Raw genomic sequence first — 26,091 nt, 5'->3', positions numbered from 1 at the left:
ACATTCTCCTCTTATCGGTAGCTTTTATCCTCCCGCAATTACTATTTGAGTGCGCCAAAGGCAACCGGCCCGCTGTCAAAAAATCTGCCCAAGGAATGCATTTTTGTTTTGTTTTTGCAAGCGCCTTTCTTCTACAGCACGTGCCGACCGGGCCTGGCGAGGCGTAGGTACGATACAACCGTAAAGGGAATCGACGGCAGAAGAATCCCACCAGGGCGGAGCTTGGGAAAAAAAAACGTGCCCGGCTCGGTTCGTGCTGCGCCGCCTCTCGACAGGTCATTTCCTTCCTCCGCTCGGCTCCGCCTCCCACTAATGCGCTTTTCATCGCTTCGGCCACATCACCTCCCCCGCGTGCGTCCGGCGCCGGCCGCATCCTCTGCTTCCCCCCCTTCCTCCTCCTCCTCCTGCTCTTGTCTCCCGGTGTCTCTCTGTCGCTCTCTTCCCACCCCACTCCACCCCCGCCGCCGGCGGGAATTCTGACCCATCCCATCCCGCCGTCGTCCTCCACGTGCTAAAAGCCAGCTATGGGCAGCCTAGTGCTGGAGGATGGGACGGTGTTGCGCGGGCGTCCCTTTGGACTCGTGGGGACTCCAGTTGCGGGTGAAGTCGGTGAGTTTCTATGCAGGACCCTTCCACTCTGTTGAACTGATCTGGAAGCTCTTTGCTTGACCGGGCGCACTTCTGCCTTTCCGGCAAACGGAAGGATGGCGGTGCCGCCCCCCCTCCTTCTAATGTGTTGGGGGGAGTCGAGATATGGTCCTGCCTTCTGTCGTTATGACCCTTTGCTCAGCAGGCGCCTTTGACCGTTGTTGGATTTCCAAATGTGCCTAAGGCTACTTATAGAAGAGTGCCTTTGAAACATGCACAGGCTTGGTAGCACAGCTGTCTGTGGTAGACCTGATAAGACCACATCTGTTCTTGCCTGGTCAGGCCTCTAGACTTTCTCCCGCTTGTTACATTGCTGATCTTGGAACTAGATCAGGCTCATTCCCAGTTCAGGTAAATTAGAAAGTATCCTGTCTAGGGTCATCATTCTGCTTGCCTACACCAGTAGTTCCCAAGGTGTTTTTAAAACATGATCACCCGAAAGGTTGCAAAAGAGCAAATAAGGAATTATCACTCCTTATTCTACGCCCTACGATGATGATGGCCCTCCAGGGAAAAAAATCTATTTTTTTTTTAGAATAGAGAAGTGCTAATTCATGAAGACCAAGGCTCTTTGCTGCAGGTCTTCAGCAGGTTCTAACCAGTTCTGGAGAACCGGTAGCGGAAATTTTGAGTAGTTCAGAGAACCGGTAGTAAAAATTCTGACTGGCCCCATCCCATCTATTCTCTGCCTCCCAAGTCCCAGCTGATTGGGAGGAAATGGGGATTTTGCAGTAACCTTCCCCTGGAGTGGGGTGGGCATGGAGATTTTACAGTATCCTTTCCCTGCCATGCCCACCAAGCCATGCCCACCAAGCCATGCTATGCCCACCAAGCCACACCCACAGAACCGGTAGTAAAAAAAATTGAAACCTACCACTGCTTTGCTGGCTTTCGGAATAGTGGCAACATACACCTCTTGGTGCCATATGATGAATAACACAAGGGAAATGTGCTGTTGTGTCAGACTTTTAGAAGATATTGAATCAGCTAGTTGGCTATTTTGAGGACAGGCTGCTGGACAGAACAGATCAATGTTCTCATCCAATAGAAGGGTTCTTCTATTGCTGAGTGTAGCCACATCTGGTTTGCTGATTGCTAAAAAGTATAAAGTATCTTGCCGAGGCCAGTGAATCAAAGTGGATCTTCCCATCATACCCTTTCTATTGAAGAAGACAAGTTCAGAATCTGACAACATGTCACTACCAAGAAGATAAGCCAAGCTTTCATAGGACTCAGCAATAATAAGAACAGAACAACAATAATACACATTTGTGTACTAGTTTTGAGTGGTCAGAGCACATCAAATGCTTTATTTAGTTGCAAGTCTTGCATGGATGAATTTAGAAACCTGAAGCCCTTGAATGTTGATCTACAATCATGATCTAGCCAATGTTTATATTGGCTAAAAATTCAGCACTATCTGGGACACAGATTGCTCACTTCTGCTGTAAGAATAATCAATATTGGTACCCATAGAGAATAAGATTTAGTTAGGCCTTTAGTTTAATCCAGCTGCAGCGCCTCCCATGTACCACTATCTTATTAATAAAAAGCTATAGCATGGAGAACATTTTCTCCTGGGAAGGCGACAGCTGTACTGGTAGTAGAAAGCTCATATCAGGAATATGATGAGGAAAAAGCAGACATGATAGAAGAGTGTGCCAAATGGTAAGAGGTGCTTTGAGAAGGCTGTGTATCCTACAAGATCTTACAATCATGAGAATTCAGCTTATTCAGTGGGAAAAAAAATTTGTGCTAAACAGGAACAGCAGCATTCTTAATGCTTCTGTAATAGTGTGTTCCTCCATTTTTGAAAAGTCCATGGCACTAGAAACCTGATATTGAATTGCTCCATGTGATAGACGTGACTGGAGTTCAAGCAATGTGTGTTCAAGATGGGTTTTCTGGATGTGGAAATTCTGAGAATGGGGCAGTTGCTGATAATTGTTTATCTTGGCTCTGCCTTTTTTATGTTAGGAATATTGTGCAGCTGTAGAAGTGAATATAGAATAGAATAGAATAGAATAGAATAGAATAGAATAGAATAGAATAGAATAGAATAGAATAGAATAGAATAGAATTTTATTGGTGAAGTGTGATTGGACACACAAGGAATTTGTCTTATACAGATATGGTCTGGGATTCCACACTGCGTAAACTGCAAACAGGGATAAAAAGGTGACAAGCTCAGTACATCGATCCCTGCATTTGCTTTGATGTTTCCTAGAGAAATTTGGACAGGTCAGCAGTCCACTCTATCCAGTCTTCTGGAAAGGCTGCTGATGTCGCATCTGATTTCTTTCCCTTAAATGCTCCTTTTGCCAGATGCAGCAGAGCGCTAAAGGACTGTAGTAACAGCTACGAATGGGCTGGAGAAAGATTACTCAATTCTTAGGCCTGGTTTGCAGGAGAGAGAGTCATTTGCCAAAACCAATATGGTTTTTTGCCAGGGTCACTAATTCAATTTGTATCATTTCTTGGAATCTACAGTGTTCCAGACTGGCATGGTGGGTTATCCTGAAGCTCTGACAGATCCCTCCTATAAATCCCAGATCTTGGTACTGACTTACCCACTGATCGGGAATTATGGTGTTCCTCCAGATGAGTTGGATGAGTATGATCTCAGCCGGGTAAGTATAGCATTGGCAGAAAGAAACCCATTCTTACATGTTGCAATAAACATTTCAGATGGCTTAGCATTGAGATTTGATTTCTGAATGCCTGGAGATCCAAGTGCCAGAAATTATCCTGGCCTAGTTGAAGAGTTCTAGGAATTTCTGGCATAGCCAGCCTGGTGTTCACATACTTCAACTGCTCTGTCAGTGCAATGCTATAAAATTGACAGACAGCATATCTAAATGTGGATTATTTGCATCTTAGAGGTAGAGATTTGATTTGATTCATATTTGATAAGATTAGATTGTTTTCTAAAATAATCCAGTGTCTTGAATTAGATTGATGATTCATACCAAATAATCAAAACACATTGGATACCTTTGAATTGATTGGATGAAATGAACTGGATTAGAAGTTCATGCACTTCTAATCTGCTTGCTGAATTAGTTCAGTTTGTAGTCTTTCTTAACTACCGTATATCCTTGAAGTTGTGAAGAGTTTCTAAGAAAAGGAGAGAAACATATTTTTTCTCTCTGGGAATGACAGCTGAAAGTCAGCTGCAGAATTTCTTCTAGTGAGATTGTTGACACAAATGATGGATATAAATATATATAATGTACATATTTCAAATAAATAAATAAAATGTTTTGGGGACTTGAAAAGAAGGCGATTAGAAAATTCTTGTGATGATGAGATATGTTTCTTTATTAATTCTTTGCTTCCCCTCTAGTGGTTTGAATCTAGTGGCATTCATATAGCTGCACTGATTGTCGATGAATGCTCTAGAAATCCCAGCCACTGGAGTGCTACACGCTCACTGGATCATTGGCTGAAAGAAAAGGGGATTCCTGGTTTGGAAGGTAAGCACTTCCTATCATAAAGTCTTGTGCTAGGGTATGCCTCTAGAGGACTTGGTTGCAAGTTGAGTTGCAATATCTCTCTTATGTGCTCCTTGAAAGCCATAGTGGGGTGCCGCAAGGCTCAGTCCTTTTTCCTTTCCCATTTAATATCTACATGAGAATAGAATATAGAATAGAATAGAGTAGAGTAGAATAGAATTGAATCAAATCGAATCGAATCGAATCGAATTGAATCCTTTATTGGCCAAATGTGATTGGACACACAAGGAATTAGTCTTGTGTACATAAAAGAAAAGAAAAGATTCGTTCATCAAGAATCATAAGGTACAACACTTAATGATAGTCATAAGGTACAAATAAGCAATTGAATCATTAGGAAACAGTCAACTTAAGTTGTAAGGATACCAGCAACAAGTTTACAGTCATAAGTGGAGGAGATGGGTGATAGGAACGATGACAAGATTAATAGTAATAGCAGTGCAGATTTAGTAAATAGTTTGACAGTGTTGAGGGAATTATTTGTTTAGCAGAGTGATGGCGTTCGGGAAGAAACTGTTCTTCCCGAAACTGTTCTAGTTGTTCTGGTGTGCAGTTCTCTATAGCGTCATTTTGAGGGTAGGAGTTGAAACAGTTTATGTCCAGGATGTGAGGGGTCTGTAAATATTTTCAAGCCCTCTTTTTGACTCGTGCAGTATAAGGTCCTCAATGGAAGGCAGGTTGGTAGCAATTGCTTTTTCCGCAGTTCTACAGTTCTGCAGAATGGGCATGCTCTGGGTCCCGCCAAGGAATGCTGGCTGGCAGTCAAACAAAGTGTGTGAGTGAGTGAGTGAACAAACTCTTCATTATGCAATCACTGATTACATTCCCATAATATTTTCACTCGATTACTGGATCTCTCACTTTTTTTTAGTTCACGCATTGCACTGAACCATGAACTAAACAAATTGGGTTCCCACAATGAATTTTCAAGGAAGTTAGAAAAGATAACACTATTCAGTACATCCAGGAATCTAAAATCTAAAATTCTGTTTTGTGAATAATTGCAAACTTAACTTAAGAGTCCAAGAGTGGACAGACTGATTCTTTTAGCCATTTGCCCCTTGGCTGGAGGCATTCTGGCATTTGGCAGGTTCATAGCTTTTTAGAAGTGGATGCAGTTTGAGAAATCTTCCTCCTTCTAGTTCAGTGAATTAGAGAGCCTTCTGTTTGAATTGCTTCCAGATGTTATCTGGTTGTTCTGGACTTAACATTACTTCAGCCCCTTTTGTCTTGGCAACAGCTTCTGCACATATCCATTAAGGTAATCTTCCAGTCTCTCTACACAGACAAAAAATTATCTGCAACAACAATCTGGGGAGGTAGGTTACTCTGAAAGATTGTAGGAGAAGTTGTGTCACTCTGTACAGGTGGCCTTGACTTATGACCACAATTGGGCCCAAAATTTCTGTTACATAGTGAGACATTTAATTGAATTTTGCCTCATTTTATGCCTTTTCTTGCCATAGTTGTTAAGTGAATCACTGCAGTTGTTAAGTTATGACATGGTTGTTAAGTGAATCAGGCTTCACCATTGAGATTACTTGTCAAAAGGTCACAAAAGGTGATCACAAGACTTCAGAACACTGCAACCGTCATAAATATGAGTCACTTTTCACTTGTGAAAAATGTTCCTGTCACTTTTTCAATTCTGTTGTAACTTTGAATGGTCACTATATGAGGTGTTGTATATCGAGAAATATCTGTACTAACAAAAATCAGAACCAGTACGATAGCACCTTTTCTGATTACCAGCATCTATTAAAAAACATAAGCTTTTCTGACATCAGATAGGACTTGATCGATATAGGATTTAAATTGGGAGGAGAAGACAAGTTGGCTCTGTGGATGCAGCTTACATGAGAGATAGATTACCTGCATCCATGAAGTCACTCTGCAGTGAAGTGAGATGCAGCTCATGAAAGCTTATGGCTTTTAATAACATCTGTTATTTGGAAAAGGTACTATCAGTTTCTTCCTGATTTTTTTTTTTGCTGGGAATAAGAGTAACTGACCCAAAGTTATCCACTGAACTCCATGACTAAGTGAAGTCTTAAACTGGATCACCTTGCTTGACATCTAACAGATTAGATGGAACACTTGGCCACATAACTGTATTTCATCAGAAATGCAGGGAAGCAAAATTGTGATAGAATCAATATTATTGATAACTGTCAGAATATGAAGATAGTTCGCTTGTTCCAAAGTTCCCAAGGTTGTCTCAGCATAGATAGAAATGGAGATTATCCTGTCTGTGAATTCTCCTGGTGATCGCAGAACCACATAGTCTACTGATACAGTCTGTCGTGTCCCACTCCTCCGCTGACGGCTGGGTCAGGGAAATCCGAATCAGGCTTGCCTCTGCAGCTCTGCCCAAAGTCCTAGCAAAGTCCTCAGAGCAGGCAGGAGACCAGAAAGTGACTTCAGCAAGATAAGTTCGACTTTGCCTGACTCAGAGACTGCCAGAAAGCAGATCCTTTATATAGGCCCTGGGGTGTGGCTCCATGACTCAGCACTCATTAAGGCCTGCCCCTCCCTTCCTTCTGTTGCCTCCGCCTATCCAGTCTTCTGATGCGAGGGTCACACCAATCAGCAGCTGTTGGAAATAAACTTTCCTCAGGCTCACATGCTGTGGAGGAGGGGGAGGGGTCTAGCTGCTTTGTTTGCCTGGGCATGGAGCCAGGGCTGGGGCCGGGGGATGCTCCCTCCTCTGCAGCCTGCTTGGGCATGGAGCCAAGGCTGGGGCCGGGAGGACATTCTTCAGCGTTCGGAAGCAGATAAGCAGACCCCGGCTGCGGTGAGAGCGGGCAAGACACAACACAGTCCATCCTTTCTAACAGTTCATTTCTCGTGCAGGAATTGATACACGAGCATTAACCAAGCGGATCCGGGAAAAAGGAAGCATGCTGGGAAAACTGATACCAGAGAGTGTCCATAATTCACAGCAGCCATTTGATGATCCAAACACACGGAACTTGGTGAAGGAAGTCTCGCTGAAAGTAGGTTGGAAGGGAAGAGACAATGTGGGCTAAGCAAATTGGAAGGGGCAAGCAGCAGCAGCAATGGATATACTGTATAACATTCAGAATAGGAGAGGGGTTTCTTTAACTATTGCATTAACACATGGTTTGGGAAAAAAATAAGTCCATTTAAGATCTTATTTGTAATGAATTATTTTGAGACGCAGTTCTCTGATTCAGTGCTCCCTCCTTCTGCCTAAAAATATGCACCCTACCGCTTCCAAGTGGCTCAATTTTTTTATAGAACCTTTCTGCACCAAAAAAGTTACTATGTTATAAGGTTTCTATAGACGCATAACTTATATGGCATAACCTTGGGTGGCTCACAACAGTAATAAAAGCAGTTAAAAGCATAAAGACCAATCAGTTTTGTTATTGTTGCAGGATTCCACCTCTGCTTTGTACCAATACTTGGGCAGGAATTTAAATTAGATATGCAAATTGTTTGGGGGAAAGCCATGCATGACTGCAGCAGTTTAAGGAGGAAGGGGATTATCCCAAGAGTTTACAATCTTCCAAACCATCACTCATTGCTTGCTTGGTCTGTATCATTAACAATAGAGGTATAGGATTAAGTGTGATTTATTGGCCATTGTGCTATAAACTTCAGCATACCTGCTTTCTCCCTTACGACTCCATAGAAACCCCGCTTATTCAACCCTGGTGGGTCTGTGAGAATCACAGCAATTGACTGTGGCCTGAAATACAACCAGATCCGGTGCCTGTGTGCTCGTGGGGCAGCTGTTACTGTGGTGCCCTGGGATCATCACCTGGATAGTACAGGTAAGCATAACTGAGTGATGAGTATGGAGTTCACAGCTCCAGATAGGTGGCTTGTTTCAGCTTGGGAAAAAATAATAGTCCATTTAAGATCTTATTTGTAATGAATTATTTTGAGACGCAGTTCTCTGATTCAGTGCTCCCTCCTTCTGCCTAAAAATATGCACCCCACCGCTTCCAAGTGGCTCAATTTTTTTATAGAACCTTTCTGCACCAAAAAAGTTATTATGTTATAAGGTTTCTATAGACACATAACTTATATGGCATAACCTTGGGTGGCTCACAACAGTAATAAAAGCAGTTAAAAGCATAAAGACCAATCAGTTTTGTTATTGTTGCAGGATTCCACCTCTGCTTTGTACCAATACTTGGGCAGGAATTTAAATTAGATATGCAAATTGTTTGGGGGAAAGCCATGCATGACTGCAGCAGTTTAAGGAGGAAGGGGATTATCCCAAGAGTTTACAATCTTCCAAACCATCACTCATTGCTTGCTTGGTCTGTATCATTAACAATAGAGGTATAGGATTAAGTGTGATTTATTGGCCATTGTGCTATAAACTTCAGCATACCTGCTTTCTCCCTTACGACTCCATAGAAACCCCGCTTATTCAACCCTGGTGGGTCTGTGAGAATCACAGCAATTGACTGTGGCCTGAAATACAACCAGATCCGGTGCCTGTGTGCTCGTGGGGCAGCTGTTACTGTGGTGCCCTGGGATCATCACCTGGATAGTACAGGTAAGCATAACTGAGTGATGAGTATGGAGTTCACAGCTCCAGATAGGTGGCTTGTTTCAGCTTGGGAAAAAATAACGTTCATTCTTGTGCAGCCCAAGTGGCTAGTTCAAGAGGAAAAGTAATAATAGTTAAGGTCATAAAGAGAGCCAGTGAGGTCTGGTGGTTAAGGTGCTGCTTTAGAAACCGGGAGACTGTGAGTTCTAGTTTCATCTTACGCGGGAAAGCCAACTGGCTGAATTTGGGCCAATCACGCTCAGCACAACCCACCACACAGGGTTGTTGTCGTGTGGAAAAAGAGGAGGAAGAAGGAGGGTTACATATGTCCACCATCTTGAATTACTTATAAAGTAATAAAGGCAGGATAAAAATGAAATAGATAAATGGATAATGCCTTCTGATACCTCATTTCTTCCCCCAGAATTTGATGGGTTGTTTGTTAGCAATGGTCCTGGAGATCCACAATTCTGCCAAGAAACTATTTCCAGTCTGCACCGTGTGCTGGAATTGCCAACTCCAAAGCCCATCTTTGGCATCTGCTTGGGTCATCAGCTGCTGGCTTTGGCCATTGGAGCTAAGACTTACAAGATGAAGTAAGTGTTTGTGTGGATATTTGAAATAGCAATAGCACTTAGGTATATACTGCTCCATAGTGCTTTACAGCAGGGGTCTCCAACCTTGGCAACTTGAAGACTTATGGACTTCAACTCACAGAGTTCCTCAGCCAGCAAAGCTGGCTGAGGAACTCTGTGAGTTGAAGTCCACAAGTCTTCAAGTTGCCAAGGTTGGAGGCCCCTGCTGTAAAGCACTCTCTGAGCAGTTTATAGTATCAGCATATTACCTCCACAATCTGTGTCCTCATGTTACAGACCTCAGAAGGAAGGAAGGCTGAGTCAACTTTGAGCCCATCAGGATCAAATTGCAGGCTGTGGGCAGAGTTAGCCAACAATACTGCATTCTAACCACTCGCCATCACAGCTCTTTAAATAACCAATAGATTCCTCTACAATGATGTTGAGCAGTCTTATTCTTTAGTACTATAGTAAATGTCAGGTAGTCATTAATTTATTTATTTTTTGTTTACATTTATATCCCGCCCTTCTCCGAAGACTCAGGGCGGCTTACAGTGTATAAGGCAATAGTCTCATTCTATTTGTATATTTTTACAAAGTCAACTTATTGCCCCCCCAACAATCTGGGTCCTCATTTTACCTACCTTATAAAGGATGGAAGGCTGAGTCAACCTTGGGCCGGGCTTGAACCTGCAATAATTGCAGGCTACTGTGTTCTAATAACAGGCTCTAACAGCCTGAGCTATTCCGGCCTATAATTTATGACTGGTCATTTAACATTAATTTATGACTGGTCATTTAACATAAAGCATGTCTGGCTGTTGTAAAATATCATGCCAGTGCACCTATTGCCCCAGTCACATGATCACGCATCTGGCAGACCAATTTTATTGAATTTATTGAAAACACTGGTGTTTGCTAGTGTTTTCCCCTCCAGCAACATTAAATGCTAGCGAATGCCAGCATTCTGAAAGGCTGAGAATGCTGCCATTTCCTGGCATTTTCCCCTCCAGAGGGACAGAAACATTTGCACTCAGAAAGGCTCCTCCAGAAATTCCTTGGCACACTGGAGGAATGGATCTCAGATCTTGTGAAAATGTTAGCAAACATCATCATTCTCACAATTGTTCTGCCTATCCCTACCATGCCCAAGAGGCCCAGGCCCTCTCCCCAGCATCCTTCCACTTAATGATTGACATGGTTGCTTAATGACTGCAACTGGGAGAGCCAGGATGGCAGTCATTGAGTGAAAAAGTCATGTGATTCTCACTTAACAATCACTTCGATCAACAACTGAGATTCTGGGCCCAGTTGTGGTTGTATATGGAGGACTACCTGTAGCTTGAAACAGAAGATTTTTTTTCCTCCTGAGTTAAACCTTATTCCCCTTCGAATTCCTCCTCAGATACGGAAACCGTGGACACAACCAGCCTTGCCTGCATGAGGGATCCCAGCGCTGCTTTATCACATCGCAGAACCATGGCTTTGCAGTAGATCCAGATAGCTTGCCATCTGGCTGGACTCCTCTCTTTACCAATGCAAACGATCACTCTAACGAGGGACTTGTGCATGAATCAAAGCCATTTTTCAGGTAAGGACAAGCAAGAGAAAAGGAAGTTAAACAAGTGAGTTGGGGCGCCCTTCTTTATTCTGATTTGATGGACCCATCCAAAAGACCTAAGAAGAGCCTTTTGGATCATCTCAAGGGTCTGTTTCTTCCAGGCTTCTGTATTGTATAGTGACCAAGCTGGTGCATTCAGCAAGCTCCAAGCATTATGAGGAATGTGATACTCTTCTCCACTGTTGCATCCCAAAATTTGATATTTGAGATGTCCTGGTTATGATTTGTGTGTGTGTTGTCAAGTTCTCCTAGTAACTACATGCAGTTTTAAAGGCAATGTTTTCAAAAGCGGTTTGCCATTGTCTTTCTATGGCTGAGTGAGAGTGACAGGCCCAAAGTCACCCAGCTGGCTTATGTGCAGGACTAGAACTCAGTTTTCCCTATTCTTTTAGCATCTTAATCACTAGCTCAAAGACAGGAAGTAGCTATCAGATCTAGTTGCCGATAGTAGCCCAGTCTTCCATCAGTTTCTCCAGTCTAAGACCATCTCCCTATCAGATGGCAAAGAATTCCAGGTTCTTTTATCAGCCAAAAATCCTCCTTCATTTACTTTTGTTGAGACTTGGAATTCTCACCTTGTGTTCTGTTTCCCTTCCCCCAATACTCCCAGCAAAGAGTCAGTCAGAGGCCTCCTTTTCTGATTTATTTACATATATATAAATGTCCTGGCTACGTCTACCCACGGGCCTGCCAAGTTTCTGGAGATAACAAGGAAATTACAGATAAGGCCAGAATTACTCACGAATATATTCTTCCCTCCGTTGATACAGATTGCCCGCCCAAATTCATTACTTTGTCCAAGACAAAAAACCAGGAAGTCCCGCCTCCTATTTATAGTCTCTGCAGATGTCACTGCATGACAATTATGACTTGGCTTTGTCCCAACTCTTCCGCTGCTGCGCACGCCGATCAAGTCTATGTAACCTTGCATCACTCCAAAACTGTTCTTGGGGCATTGCCAAATCAGAAGGAGGCTCCATGGAATCAGGCTTTGCCGGCCCCTCCTCCTCCCTTTGAGTGGGTGCCAGGGAGGGAAAGGGCTCAAGAGAAGCAGGGCTGGCCAGGTCTTCTCCCTCACTTTCTGAATCATCCAAGTCCAGGAGTCCGGGTCCAGGAACCTGGGTCACAACACCTTGGGGTCATAATGTGCACACTTCTGTATTCCTTGCATCATGTTTCCACTTATCTGCCTTTGTTCTAAATAAACAGTCCCAACTGCTATAGGTTTTTGTTACAGGAGAGCTGCTCTAAGAATTTTGATAGACTACTAGAAAGTGGTAAGATAAAGGTAAAAGTAAAGGTTCCTCTTGCACATATATGCTAGTCGTTTCCGACTCTAGGGGGTGTTGCTCATCTCTGTTTCAAAGCCGAAGAGCCAGAGCTGTCCGAAGACATCTCTGTGGTCATGTGGCCAGCATGACGAAACACTAAAGGTGATGGAAAGCTGTTACCTTCCCACCAAAGGTGGTCCCTATTTTTCTACTTGCATTTTTTTACATGTTTTCGAACTGCTAGGTTGGCAGAAGCTGGGACAAGTAATGGGAGCTCACCCCGTTACGCAACATTAGGGTTTCAAACCGCTGAATTGCCGACCTTTTGATCAACAAGCTCAGTATCTTAGCCATTGAACCACCTTTGAAGAGAGTGGCATTGCATTGCATTGTCTCAAGGGGCTTGGATTGCAGCCATAACGTTTCCCTTCTTGTTTTCTCCCCCTGTCTGATCCCAGTGTGCAATTCCACCCAGAGCACAATGCGGGGCCGATGGATCTTGAATGTCTTTTTGATGTCTTCCTGGAGACAGTGCAGGACACCCTTGCTGGAGGGCAGAGCCCTAAAACAGGTGGGAGCTCTGTGACTGAGTTGGCTTCTACAAGCCTGGAGATATAGGCCTGGCTTTACCTCCATGCTGCCCCATATAGTCAGCAGGTTGGGCCCCTTCTATAGGGTGCTTGCTAGTCTTCTGGCAGGGTTGAAGCTTCGGTGAGTCCACATATGGGCTGTAATTACTGCAGTGATCATCCGGGCATCCCTTTCTCTTCTCTCCCACCTCTAGTGCGTAAACGGCTGCAGGACTGCCTGCACGATTCAAAAGTCCTGCCTGCCATCAACCTGCCCCGCCCTCACAAGGTGCTCATCCTGGGCTCTGGGGGCCTTTCTATAGGGCAGGCAGGTGAGTTTGACTACTCTGGCTCCCAGGTGAGTGAGTGAGGAAATGGAAAGTCAAAAAGGCAGTGGGGAAAATTGCAAAGGGGGTTGGGGTTGGGTGGAATACACACAAGCAAAAAGAACTGAGGGCTTTTGTCGATGGTAAAGTCACTAGTGTGCTTCAGGTATTTTTGGTATGGAGGAATCATTTCTTTTGTACTGATACAGGGCAACAGCTGATCTCAGTTCACCTTGGGCTGCATCGTAGAGAAGCAAGGATTATTATGGTTGGTTGCACAGTCAGCCAGATGGCTGGATCTGACATTTTTATCCATCTTTTGAGTCCTTCCCAAGGATCTGGGATAGGCAGAAGTTATTTTGATGGTATTAAAGGTATCATAGCAGGATGTAAGCTGTTCCGCGTAAATCTATCTTTTGTAATTGACTGATGGCGATTTTGTCAGTGCTGATGGTTTTCCAAGATATTTGGGGATTGCACCCAAGTCATCCATTACTATTAGTACTATTTTTGCTTTCTTTTATCATTATTATGGTTGGTCATACAGGTTTTACACAGGACTTGGCTTTTTTAATCCACCTATTGAATCAGTATTGTTTTAATGTATATGTTTCATAACTCCCAGTAACTTCAGATGGTTTACAAATTGTTAAAAACTTTTTTAAAAAGTAACAATACAAGAAGCACAAAACAAAGATGGCAGAGAAAACAATGAGAACAAGGAAAGGGAAGAAAATGAGATGGTAGACAGTAACAATTTGGTGGCATTTGTTGTCCATTCATATCATAAAAATGAAAAAAATATATAGAGAAGGCAATGGGTCAGGATTAATCATGGTTTATTTCAGCAAATTATTTTCCCAAAGAAGAAAAATGTCTTCATTCTAAAACTTTATTCTCACATTTATCTTGACTACTGAATTCACAAGAGTTAATTTCCTGGTTTTGCATAATATATTTAGCCATAAATTAACTGTAAAGGAACCAAATGGACTGAGTTTGCCCAACACGCTGGGCCCAAATTCACATTAGCCAAATTTTCCATGGTGTGCCAATTCAACTGCTAACTCTTTAATAGACCTGGTTAATACATTTTTTTGTTTTGACGGTGTTGCCTTGTGAGTGGTTTTACTACATTGTCAGGCCTACGTGCAGATTTTGACATGGCTGGTGTTGTGTTGCAAGGATGACAATTTATTCAGTCATAATCTCACTTCCCACTCTTCCAGGCCATCAAAGCTCTGAGAGAAGAGAACATCCAGACGGTGCTCATCAACGCAAATATTGCCACTGTTCAGACCTCCAAAGGTTTGGCTGACAAGGTCTACTTCTTGCCCATTACTCCTGACTATGTTACCCAGGTGAATTTACTATTTCTTTCCCCCAGATTCCTTGTTGCTCATCTGCCGCTTAACATTCCTATTCTATTTGGAAACCATGAATGTCCTAACATACAGGTAGCCCTCAACTTATAGCCTTTTGTTGAGTAACCACTTGAAGTTACAGCTTCATTGAAAAAAAAAAGTGATTTATGACTGATTTTCACACTTATGATCGTTGCAGCATGTCCCCATGGTCACATGATCAAAATCCGACATTGGCATGTATTATGACCACTGCACTGTCCTGGGGTCATGTGATCATCATTTGTAACTTTCCCAGCTGGCTTCCAACAAGCAAAGTCACGGGGGGAAGCCAGATTTTTCTTAATGACCACATGATTTGCTTAACAACTGTGGCAAAAGCATCATAAAACGGGGGCAAAATTCACTTAGCTGTCTTGTTTAAGCAATGAAAATTTTGGGCTCAGTTGTGGTTGTAAGTCAAGGACTACCTGAACGGTTAAGGGGATTGGGGAACCTCTCTACTTCCCTTACCAAATTCAGGGGTGGGATATGACTGGAATTGAGTGAGGGGGACATTCTCAGTCTTCCACCTTCTTCTCTATGGTCAGGTGATAAAGAACGAGCGCCCGGATGGGATCTTGCTGACATTTGGAGGACAGACAGCACTCAACTGTGGTGTGGAGCTGACTAAGGCTGGAGTGCTGGAGCGCTACAATGTGCGTGTGCTGGGCACTCCCGTGGCCTCTATTGAGATGACAGAGGACCGCAAAGTCTTTGTGGAGAAGATGGAGGAGATAGGAGAACATGTGGCACCTAGTGAGGCTGCCTGCTCCATTGAACAAGTATGTCATTCTGCTTAATTATAGCCATACCTCTTTTGGGGGGAACCCAAGACAGTGGAGGGAGAGTTCTCCTTCAGGTTCCAGTGGACCCAGCTCTTGAGTAAAACATCCTCTTAAACATGGTGTTTCTTTTCCAACAATAGAAGAATCCATGCAAGAATATATGGGAAGAGGACTGGATTTGCAGGGTAGAATCAGTGATTCATTTTTCTATGAAACATGGATAGGAACTTTCTCTGACTGACAGAGAAAAGAAATTGGGCTTTCTGAAGTGAACCTCATATTGGCCACTTGGATCTGCCAGAATTGCTGGCCAAAGGCATGAAATGTCTTCTGATAACCACCACTAGGGATAATGGATTTCCTAAATGCTGTCTCCCAACAGGCACAGGTTGCTGCAGAACGACTTGGCTACCCAGTGCTTGTGCGCTCAGCCTATGCATTGGGTGGGCTGGGCTCTGGGTTTGCCAATGGGCGGGAAGAGCTGATGGCACTGGTGAGCCAGGCCTTTGCCCATACCTCGCAGGTACTGGTGGACAAGTCACTCAAGGGTTGGAAGGAGATTGAGTACGAGGTGGTGCGTGATGCCTATGACAACTGTGTCACGGTAAGCCAATTGGGTTAAAGGGGTAGAGGGAGGTTCATCACTGAAAGGGCACATTTAAGCTTGTTTTGGGTGCTAGAAAAAGGATAAGCAAAACTTTCTTACATTAAAATTAAGCACCCAAATTTTTGATTAAAGGTAGAGGTAAAAGTTCCCCTCGCACATAGGTGCTAGTCGTTCCCAACTCTAGGGGGTGGTGCTCATTTCCGTTTCAAAGCCGAAGAGCCAGCGCTGCCTGAAGACATCTCCGTGGTCATGTGGCCAACATGATTAAACATCAAAGGCGCACAGAACGTTGTTACCTTCCCACTAAAGGTGGTCCCTATTTTTCTACTTGCAATTTTTCACGTGCCTTTAAACTGTTAGGTTGGCAGAAGCTGGGACAAGTAACAGGAGCTCACCCCATTACGCAGCACTAGGGATCTGAACCGCTGAACTGCTGACCTTTCGATTGACAAGCTCAGCATCTTAGCCACTGAGCCACTGCATCCCTTAGCAATTTTTGATTTCAGAATTGCTATTTGCTGCTGGGTGTCCAAGGTAGCTAGACCGGTCTCAACCTCTGAATTTGCCAACAAGCACATTGCAAATCATATCTATGCAAGGAATTGATTTGGAGCAGAAAGATTAAAAAAAAAATTCTAACTGGAATAGTTAAAAACAAATGTAAACTGCCTCCGTGAAAGGCAAAATGAAAAGACAAAAAAACAGGATCATGACAAAGGGTCCTTTAACAATATGTTAGTGAGGCACAAGACCTAACTTGGGATCTAAGAACTTGGAGGCATGGATTTGCAGGTTGTATTGCAGCAGTGATGATGGCCACCTTCTCATCTAGCTGACCTTCTCGGTTCAACAATCCTGAACAGGTATGCAATATGGAGAACCTGGATCCGTTGGGCATCCACACTGGTGAATCTATAGTGGTGGCCCCCAGCCAGACACTCAACGACAGGGAATACAATCTCCTGCGCACTACAGCCATCAAAGTGGTTCGTCACCTAGGGATTGTTGGAGAATGTAATGTTCAGTATGCACTGAATCCTGAGTCTGAGCAGGTGAGATGCTCTTGGGTTGAGATTACAAATGTGTGGGAACCTATGCCTGATTGTCGTTGTTGAGCAGTGTATGCTGACACTGTGAGCTTACTTGGCAGTTGCTTAACAGCAGCTTTCTGCTGATGAATCAGATCAGGTCCACCTAATTCAGTATTGTCAACACTGACTAGGATTGGCTTGCCAGAGTTTCAAGGCAGTCTTTCCTAGCTCAACTCAACCTGGGACCTTCTGCATGTTAAGCACATGCTCTGCCTTGAGTCATCATTCACTCCCAGGAAATGTGGAAACTTTCTCATTCTGCTTGCTATCCTAAAGGATGGTGGAAATATTGGCTGGGCTGCATCTGTCTGTTTCCTGTCCCACAGTACTACATCATAGAGGTGAATGCTCGGCTCTCGCGGAGTTCAGCTCTGGCAAGCAAGGCTACTGGCTACCCCTTGGCCTATGTTGCCGCTAAGCTGGCTTTGGGCATCCCGTTGCCTATCCTCAGGTAATGCCTGCACGCTCTGGGGTGGAGGGTGCATTGCTTTGCTAGAACTACCTGGGGAGGGGTTTGTTTGCTCATTGCCCCCACTGTGTCAACAGATTATGTGCTTAAATATTGTTTCAGCTTTTATGGAGCCAATCCCTTATATATTTTTAATCTTGCTTAAAATATGTGACTGATAAATTGTGTCTTAGCAACTGCTGCCACCTTGGATGGCATCTCTTATACAGTCTTTCTAAAGCAGGGGTCTCCAACCTTGGCAGCTCCAAGCCTTGGCAACTCCAAGTCCGCCAAGGCTTAAAGTTGCCAAGGTTGGGGACCCCTGTTCTGAAGGAATGGCAACTATGCTGATCATAGATTTAGTAAGAGATACATGGCTCTCCATCTTAGCCTTCTCTTTCCCTTTACTTCAACCCAGGAACTCAGTCACTAATTCCACCACAGCCTGCTTTGAACCCAGCCTCGATTATTGTGTAGTCAAGATTCCACGCTGGGACCTCAGCAAGTTTCTGCGTGTGAGCACTAGGATTGGCAGTTCCATGAAGAGCGTGGGTGAGTGTTGAAAGGAAGAATATGGTGGGAAGTGCATATTGGAGTCAGGCTCCAAACTTGCAATCAAGTTTGATTTTCATTTGTGCTTTGTGCGGTCCAGGTAGCAGACTAGGTATTGGGATACCATGATTTGGGTGTTCCATCAGCTGAGAATCTTCTATTTTTCTGTTTCCTCTTTTCTTACCTGTTGCCTATATAGTAATATAGAAGGGATGCAGTGGCTCAGTGGTTAAGACGCTGAGCTTGTTGATCGAAAAGTCGGCAGTTCTGCGGTTCGAATCCCTAATGCTGCATAATGGAGTGAGCTCCTGTTATTTGTCCCAGCTTCTGCCAACCTAGCAGTTCGAAAGCATGTAAAAATGCAAGTAGAAAAATAGGGACACCTTTGGCGGGAAGGTAACAGCATTCCATGCGCCTTTGGCGTTTAGTCATGCCAGCCACATGACCACGAAGACATCTTCGGACAGTGCTGGCTCTTCGGCTTTGAAACGGAGATGAGCACCGCCCCCTAGAGTCGGCAACGACTAGCACGTATGTGCAAGACGAACCTTTACCTTTACCTTATGTAGTGATATATACTATCAAATTGGCTTTACTTCCACTGCCAACTATAAATTGATGCTGATAATTATGTTCTATTTTTTATGTTTTTCCTTCAAAAATCCTGGACAGTTGGGCCCCTCTTAAACATGTATCAATATCACATGTGTATCCAGAAGAGGCAAGACTTGGTTTTGACACTACTTCTGCCATTTCCCCATTTTTGACACACACAAGACATTTAGGATGAATTTGAGACTATAATGCAGACACATTTGTGAGTGTCTCTAAAAAAAAAGACAAGCTAATGCTTGAGTGATCCTGGCATTCCCTGAGTTATGGTCTGTTCATTCCTCATGTTTGAATCGTGTTTCTTTCTACATGCTAATTTTATCTGCCTTTGAAAGAAGCCCAGTTTGTTTATTTATTTAGTACAAAAATCTAAACTTAGTCATTTTCCCCTGGGTAAATTTACTGTTGTTCTTGTCGTTCTTTCAGGTGAGGTCATGGCCATTGGAAGGAGTTTTGAGGAGGCATTTCAGAAGGCACTTCGCATGGTGGATGAGAATTGTGTGGGCTTTGATCCCACAGTAAAACCAGTCTCTGACATGGTAGGCCTTCCTGGTGAGGTGATAAAACATGCTGAATTTCCAGTAGCTGCTGTCCCCAGTCCCATTGGATTAAGGCTCAGGGCTGTGCTGTCCACAATTTTCTGTTCCCTCCCCATCACTGCAGGAGCTGGAGACTCCCACCGACAAGCGGATCTTTGTGTTAGCAGCTGCACTGCGGGCCGGCTATTCCATTGAGCGTCTCTATGAGCTCACCAAGATTGATCGCTGGTTCCTGCACAAGATGAAAAACATAACTGATCATGCACTCTGCTTGGAATCATATCGCCAGGCAGAGCCGGGCTCCATGCCATCTCATGTCCTGAAGCTGGCCAAGCGGTTGGGCTTCTCAGATAAGCAGGTGGCTCAGGCTGTGCTCAGGTACAAGATCAAAGCATCAGTGTGTTTAGCATGTGTCTAAACTGGTTTGGCTACTTGACTGTTTGTTGTTTTATATTATGTTATTGTATGAGTAAATAAAAAGTAACCCAAAGGGGCTCCAGTGACGTCACCCTCCTGCTGGGTGCTCAAACAGAGCACTCCGTGTTAGAAGATTGTAAAAGTCAGTGAAACAGAAAATAAATCACTGTTCACTGAGCTTAGCATAATCTCTGGGTGAAAGAGATTATCAGAATTGTGGAAGAGTGGCAGGTCTGACAGGGGGTTTGCTCTTAAGAGCGAATTTTCCTGGATTTATGACCCCACCGAATTCCCTCCTTCCAACTTCAACACGCCCCTGTTTTTATCAGGAAAAGGAGAGGAATGTTGCTTCTGCTCTAGAGAACTTATTAAATTGATTGATATTCCAAGCAGACGGAATTTCACAAGCGTTCGAACTTTGATGTAGAATCAACACGGCAAGTACCGACTCCTTTTGAAATTTGAAACCTTTCTTTGTCTTTGATTAATTGACTTTTAAAATGGCGTCTAAAAGTGAAAGTAAAATTTTTAGTACGATGAAGCAGCGTTACTTGTGGATTGTTACAAACGGAGTTTTTATACTGAAAGGAGGAAGGAGAGTTATTAAGTTTGAATTCCTGATTCTTTTGAAGACAGAATGGCAGCTAAACCTTTAAAGCCTTCTGGAAGAAGGGATCTGAACCAAGTCTTGAGGAAATATTGAAAGAACAATTAAAACTTTCTGAAGATAGGCAAAAGAGATGATGGAGAATTTTAATGCAAAAATAAGAGAAGATATTCTTATGGCAGTTCAAGGACTGAGTAAAAAATTGAAGGATTGGAAGTGGAAATGCAACAGATCTCTCAGTCAAATAAGTATTTAGAAGATGAAATGAAAGGTGTTCAGAAAAAAGTGGATCAAAATGAAGATCAGGTTGTGATATTACAATATAAACTTATGGAAGGAGCTCTTAGAATTCGTGGTATGCGAGAAGAGCGTGGAAGACTTAAGAAAAATTATATCAGAAGCATTGGCTGAATTTATTGAAGCGGACCCCAAGAGGTAGCTTACCAAATTGATAAAATATATAGAGTTAATTCTTGGATTGCAAGACAGAGAAAGCTTCCTCGGGACATTGTGGTTTATTTTGTGAAAAGGACTATGAGAAATCAAATTCTGCAAGTTTCATATCAGACAACTTTAAAAATTGGAGAACAGGAGTTGAAGGTGTTGAAAGAGATTCCTTCAAAGATGTTAAGAGACAGGAAGAAATTTGCTTTTTACACAAGAACTTAAAAAACATCAGATTCAATTCAGATGGGAGGTGCCAGTTGGACTGACACTATTCTATCAAGGAAGGAGATATAGAATTGACACGGTTTTAAAGGCAAAGGATTTTCTTTCTACAGTTTTGAAAGTCGAAATAGAAGTGATAGAAAAACTTCAAGAGACTCAAGAAGGCGTGGTGACCCAAGAGCCTTTATTGCTGCCAGTATTAGAGGAACCACAAGAGCAAAGGGTGACAAGAGGAGCCCTTAAGCGTAAAGAAGAGCAACAGTCTCAAAGTAAAGTCAGGATCCCATTATGGAAGCTGTGGGAGGAGCTAGACGGAAGATACCGGAGGAGGAGCTTCCGTTGTCTGCTTCAAAGCTTCAGGAGGCCAATAATGGCAAATAGAATCTTGTCATGGAATGTTAATGGCTTGAATTCAGCTCAGAAAAGAAGGAAAATATTTCACTACTTGAAACAATTTAAAAATGATGTGATTTGTTTGCAAGAGACACATATAAAATTATCAGACCAAAAATATTTAATTAATTCAAAATTGGGTAACCATTTTGTTGCATCAGCTTTGGAAAAGAAGCATGGAATTGTTGTATATATCAGGAAGGATATACCAGCTAAGCTAATTGAGGCAGATATTCAAGGAAGATTTATTGCTATTGAACTGGTGATAGATGCAAAAAAGACTTTGTTGATAGGTATTTATGCACCTAATCAGCAACAAGAAAAGTTTTACAAAATGTTACATGAGAGGTTGACCCTCTGGGATTATAGTTCGTTTATTTTATTAGGAGACTGGAATGGAGTAATTGATACAAGAAGGGATAAGAGAACCTCCTCCAAGAAGATACCTATACATGCAAAATTACCAAAATCCTTTTTTGAAATGATGGAAGACTTTGAGTTTAGAGATATATGGAGGTTACGGAATCCAGATGAGAGAGATTTTACTTTTTTTTCTGATAGGCATCAATCTTTTTCACGCATTGATTTTATTTTAATTTCTAATGACTTGCTTTCTAGGGTGAAGAAAGCGAAGATATTTCGAGGTGTTTAACTGACCATAGCCCAGTATGGATGGAATTATTACAAGGGAAAAAAGGTGGTAGAACATGGAGGTTGAATGAAAATCTGTTTAGATATGAGGATAATGTAACTTATTGTAAGAAACAGTTAAAAGAATTTTTTGATTTTAATATGTACAAAGGGACACCTATAGGAACTGTGTGGGAAGCGAGCAAAGCGTTTATTAGAGGATATTGATTTATTTGGACAACAGGCAAAGGAATAATAAACAAAAGCAGCGTAGATATTTGGAAGAAGAAATTCAAAGGAAGCAACAGTTATTAATTCAAAACCCACAAGATCATAAACTTAAAGAGGCTATAAAAATATTACAGAGTCAATTTAATATGTTAATGGCAGACCAGGTGGCAACGAATATACAATATACTAAACATAATACCTTTTGTAATGCAAATAAACCTGGGAGATGGTTGGCATATAATTTAAGGAAGAAACAGAAAGCACGTGTCATACAAAAATAGAATATAAAGGTAAAGAGACATATCAACAGGATAAAATTAAAAGGCATTCTCAGAATTTTATACTGCACTATATACAAAAGACAAAATATTGGATAGGGACATTTATGATTATTTGAAAGATTATAAGGTGAATATTCTAACATTAGAACAGAGGAGGAGCTGAACGGCCGATAGCTACTGGAGAAATAGTGGAGGCAATTAAACAATTAAAAATGGGAAAACCCTGGTACAGATGGTCTTACAGCAACTTATTATAAAAAACACAGGATGAAATATTAGGCCCACTTAAAGAATTATTTAATCAGATACAATTAGGGTGGGAATACCCCGTCATGGAAAACATCTTTTATTTCACTGATACCGAAGAGGAGCAAGACTGCTCTAAACCTGGTAACTATAGGCCGATTTCACTTTTAAATAATGATTATAAGATTTTGTAAAAATAATAGCAAATAGATTAATGTTAGTTTTACAACAAAGAATTCATACTGATCAATCTGGTTTTATAAAAGGGAGGCAGATGAGGAATAATGTTAGACAGATTATTAATATATTGGAATATTTGGAAAGAAGAATACTTCAGCGGCACTTATTTTTTGGATGCAGAGAAAGCCTTTGATCGATTGCATTGGGATTTTTATTTAAATTAATAGAAAATGCAATTTGGAGACTGTTTTATTAGAATAATTAAAGCGATTTATGGAGAGCAAACAGCACAGATTATAGTAAATGGTAGTTTGACAGAAGTTATTAAGATTGCGAAAGGAACAAGACAGGGATGTCCCTTATCACCATTATTGTTTGTTTTGACTCTGGAACCATTATTAGATAAAATCGAAATTAATGAAAATAGAGAATTAAGATTAGACAATATGAGTACAAAGTTAGAGCTTTTGCAGATGATGTAGTGGTTACGTTAATGAATCCTATAAATTCAAGTAGATTTTTGTTGGAAGTAATTGATAAATATGGAAAGGTATCAGGATTTAAAATAAATCAGAAAAAAACAAAAGTGATAATTAAAAATATGTCTATACAACAGAAACAAAAACTAGAGGAAATGACAGGATTTGAGGTAGTAAAAAAGGTTAAATATTTAGGGGTCTATATTAGCTCATCGAACAAGAAACTTTATAAGAATAATTATGACTTGCTATGGCAAAAAGTTCAGAATGATATGAATGGCTGGAAGAAATTGCAGTTATCCCTATTGGGAAGGATTGCGGCTATTAAAATGAATGTGTTACCTAGATTTTTGTTTCTGTTCCAGATGATACCTATAATTAAAAGGATAAAAATTTGGAAGATTGGCAGAGTGGGATTAATAAATTTATATGGCAGGGTAAAAAGGCGAGGGTTAAAATGAAAATAATACAGGATTCACGGGAAAGAGGTGGTTTAAGAATGCCTAACTTTAAACTATATTATGAAGCAGTAACCCTTTCAGTAATAAGTGACTGGTTTAACTTAACAGAGGAAAGAATTTTGAATATAGAAGGTTATGACTTGTTATATGGATGGCATGCGTACTTATTTTATGAAAAAAAAGTGGATAGGGCTTTTAAGAATCATGTGTTGAGAAGTGCTCTTTTGCGGGTCTGGAATAAATATTCCTATAAATTAGATTATAAGATTCCTATATGGGCGAGCCCTAGACATGCAATAGAGAATATAAATATAGAACAGAAACAGGAAATGATTACATATAAAGAACTTTTGTATGCTGAAGGAGGTAGATTGCAATTAAAATCATTACAGGTATTAAATGAAGAAGGGAGGAATTATACTTGGTTTCAATATGGGCAAATAAGTGCTAGATGGAAAGAAGATCAAAAAATTGGTATAATGCAAAGGGAGGAAAATTTAATAAAGCAAATTAGAAATCAGACCCAGGAGCATATAAAGAGATTGTATAATGTGTTGCTTGAAATAGATTAGGAAAAGGATTTGGTAAAGGATTGTATGATAAAATGGGCACAGAATATTCAGGAACCAATAATGTTGGAAACATGGGAGAAAATTTGGGTTAGAAATGTTAAGTTTACACAAGCACAGAATTTAAGGAAAATTTTTATAAGATGTTTTATAGATGGCATTTAGATCCCAAAAATTATCATGTATGTATCCTAATATCCAAGCGAAATGTTGGACGTGTGATTGTGATGATGCTACATATTTTCATATTTGGTGGACTTGCAAGAAAATTAAGGTCTTTTGGATAAGAATTTGGTGGATTATTCAAAATGTACTGAAGAAGAAGATAAAGTTCCTGCCACAATTTTTCCTTTTGGGAATTATAATGGATTGTACAGGGATTGAGACTAAATTGATTTTGAACTTAATAACAGCAGCAAGACTGTTGATTGGACAATACTGGAAGAAGAAGAGATACCTACAATAGAAGAATGGATATTGAAAGTTATTAATTTGGCTGAGATGGCTAAAATCTCAGCGTTTTAAAAGACAATACGCAGGAAAGATATTTAATTGAATGGAAAAATGGATTGATTATCTACAAAACAGATATCAGATTAAGAAATATCAGATTGCCTTTGAATAATTAGAAAGTTATTTTATGTAATGGGGAGGGGGTTGGGAGACGAAAAGCTTTGGATGTGGTTATTTGGATTGGACTTTACCTTGTGATTGACCCGGGAAGCCGGGGGTGGGGGAGGGAGGGGGGTGTTTTGTTTTGTTTTTTTTTTTTGGGAGGGAGGGGGAAAAAAGGGGGAAAATGTTTTTGTTTTTTTTAAAACTCTTTCAATAAAAAAAAAAAAAAAAAAAAAAGTAACCCAAAGGCAGAGGTGGGATTCAGCTGGCTCGAACCGGTTCGGATGAACTGGATGCTAATTTTACATCTGGTTTGCCAAACCGATCTGGTTGCAAGGACTGGGTGGCCCCTCCACTCCCAGGAGTCTCCACACGGCCCATTTTGGATGCCATGTAAGTGCAGCACCCACATGGAGGCTCTGGGTGGGCAAAAAAACAGGCCTCCTGGAAGTCTGGAAACAGGCCTGTTTCTGGCCTCCAGAGCCCAAAAGAGGCCATTTTTGCCCTCCCAGAGGCTCAAGGAAAGCCTCTGGAGCCTGGGGAAGGTGAAAAACGGGCCTCCCGGATATTCCGAAAATCTGAAAATGAGCCCGTTTCTGGTGTCCGGAGGGCCTCTGAAGCCCGGAGTAGGCTGTTTTCGCCCTCCCAGAGGCTTGAGGAAAGCCTCCAGAGCTTGGGGAGGGTGAAAACGCCCCCACCCCCCGCTATGGTGCAGGAAATCGAGTAGGCCACACCCACCCAGCAACTGGGCAGAGAACCAGTTGCTAAATTTTTTGAATCCCATCTCTGCCCAAAGGGTTTTAGGTCTAGGTGGTCCCAACCATTCGTCAAAAACTGGAAGCAAAGTAATACCATCTGTTTACTAAGAACAGGCTGTAGAGATGGAGACCGTTAAGAGAGATGAGATATGTGGGGGAAAGCTGTAATGCTGACTGTGCAAAGTGGACAATACAGTCCTTGTCCCTTGGTAACTTGTTCTCTGACAACATACTGAGTCCAGGCTAAAATAAGGTAGCTAGTTTTGATTCAGCACGTTGTGAGAAGCTAGCCATTGTTTTAGCTTGATTAATATAAATATGCGATTCACATCATAAGCTGTCATGTTACCTGAATTTAGCAGTGGTGTGTAACAACTGAAGTTCAGTCTCTGTTTGAAAACAAAATCTCACTGAAGTCCTGAAAATACATAGTGTAAGCCGCCCTGAGTCTTCGGAGAA

General features: G+C 41.9%; 1 protein-coding gene across 1 annotated transcript in view; it reads left to right on the top strand.

Annotated features, from left to right (window-relative positions):
- The first annotated feature begins 373 nt into the window (after positions 1–373).
- Positions 374–26,091, top strand: part of CAD (carbamoyl-phosphate synthetase 2, aspartate transcarbamylase, and dihydroorotase) — a 47,987-nt gene continuing 22,269 nt past the window's right edge. Inside the window, exons 1-17 of the mRNA XM_058164657.1 lie at positions 374–609; positions 3,139–3,278; positions 3,995–4,124; positions 7,017–7,159; positions 7,822–7,963; positions 9,119–9,290; positions 10,675–10,860; positions 12,620–12,732; positions 12,946–13,088; positions 14,286–14,417; positions 15,011–15,244; positions 15,630–15,851; positions 16,718–16,906; positions 17,272–17,396; positions 17,812–17,945; positions 18,984–19,096; positions 19,221–19,474. Of these exons, the coding sequence (XP_058020640.1) occupies positions 525–609; positions 3,139–3,278; positions 3,995–4,124; positions 7,017–7,159; positions 7,822–7,963; positions 9,119–9,290; positions 10,675–10,860; positions 12,620–12,732; positions 12,946–13,088; positions 14,286–14,417; positions 15,011–15,244; positions 15,630–15,851; positions 16,718–16,906; positions 17,272–17,396; positions 17,812–17,945; positions 18,984–19,096; positions 19,221–19,474 (2,657 nt within the window). The 5' untranslated portion in view covers positions 374–524. The remainder of the gene's footprint in view (positions 610–3,138; positions 3,279–3,994; positions 4,125–7,016; positions 7,160–7,821; positions 7,964–9,118; positions 9,291–10,674; positions 10,861–12,619; positions 12,733–12,945; positions 13,089–14,285; positions 14,418–15,010; positions 15,245–15,629; positions 15,852–16,717; positions 16,907–17,271; positions 17,397–17,811; positions 17,946–18,983; positions 19,097–19,220; positions 19,475–26,091) is intronic.

This window comes from Ahaetulla prasina, chromosome 1 (assembly GCF_028640845.1).
Source record: "Ahaetulla prasina isolate Xishuangbanna chromosome 1, ASM2864084v1, whole genome shotgun sequence".
In the NCBI taxonomy this organism is placed as follows: domain Eukaryota; kingdom Metazoa; phylum Chordata; class Lepidosauria; order Squamata; family Colubridae; genus Ahaetulla; species Ahaetulla prasina.
The sequence above is the reverse complement of the archived record's forward strand: the minus strand, read 5'-3'. Positions and strand labels throughout refer to the sequence as shown.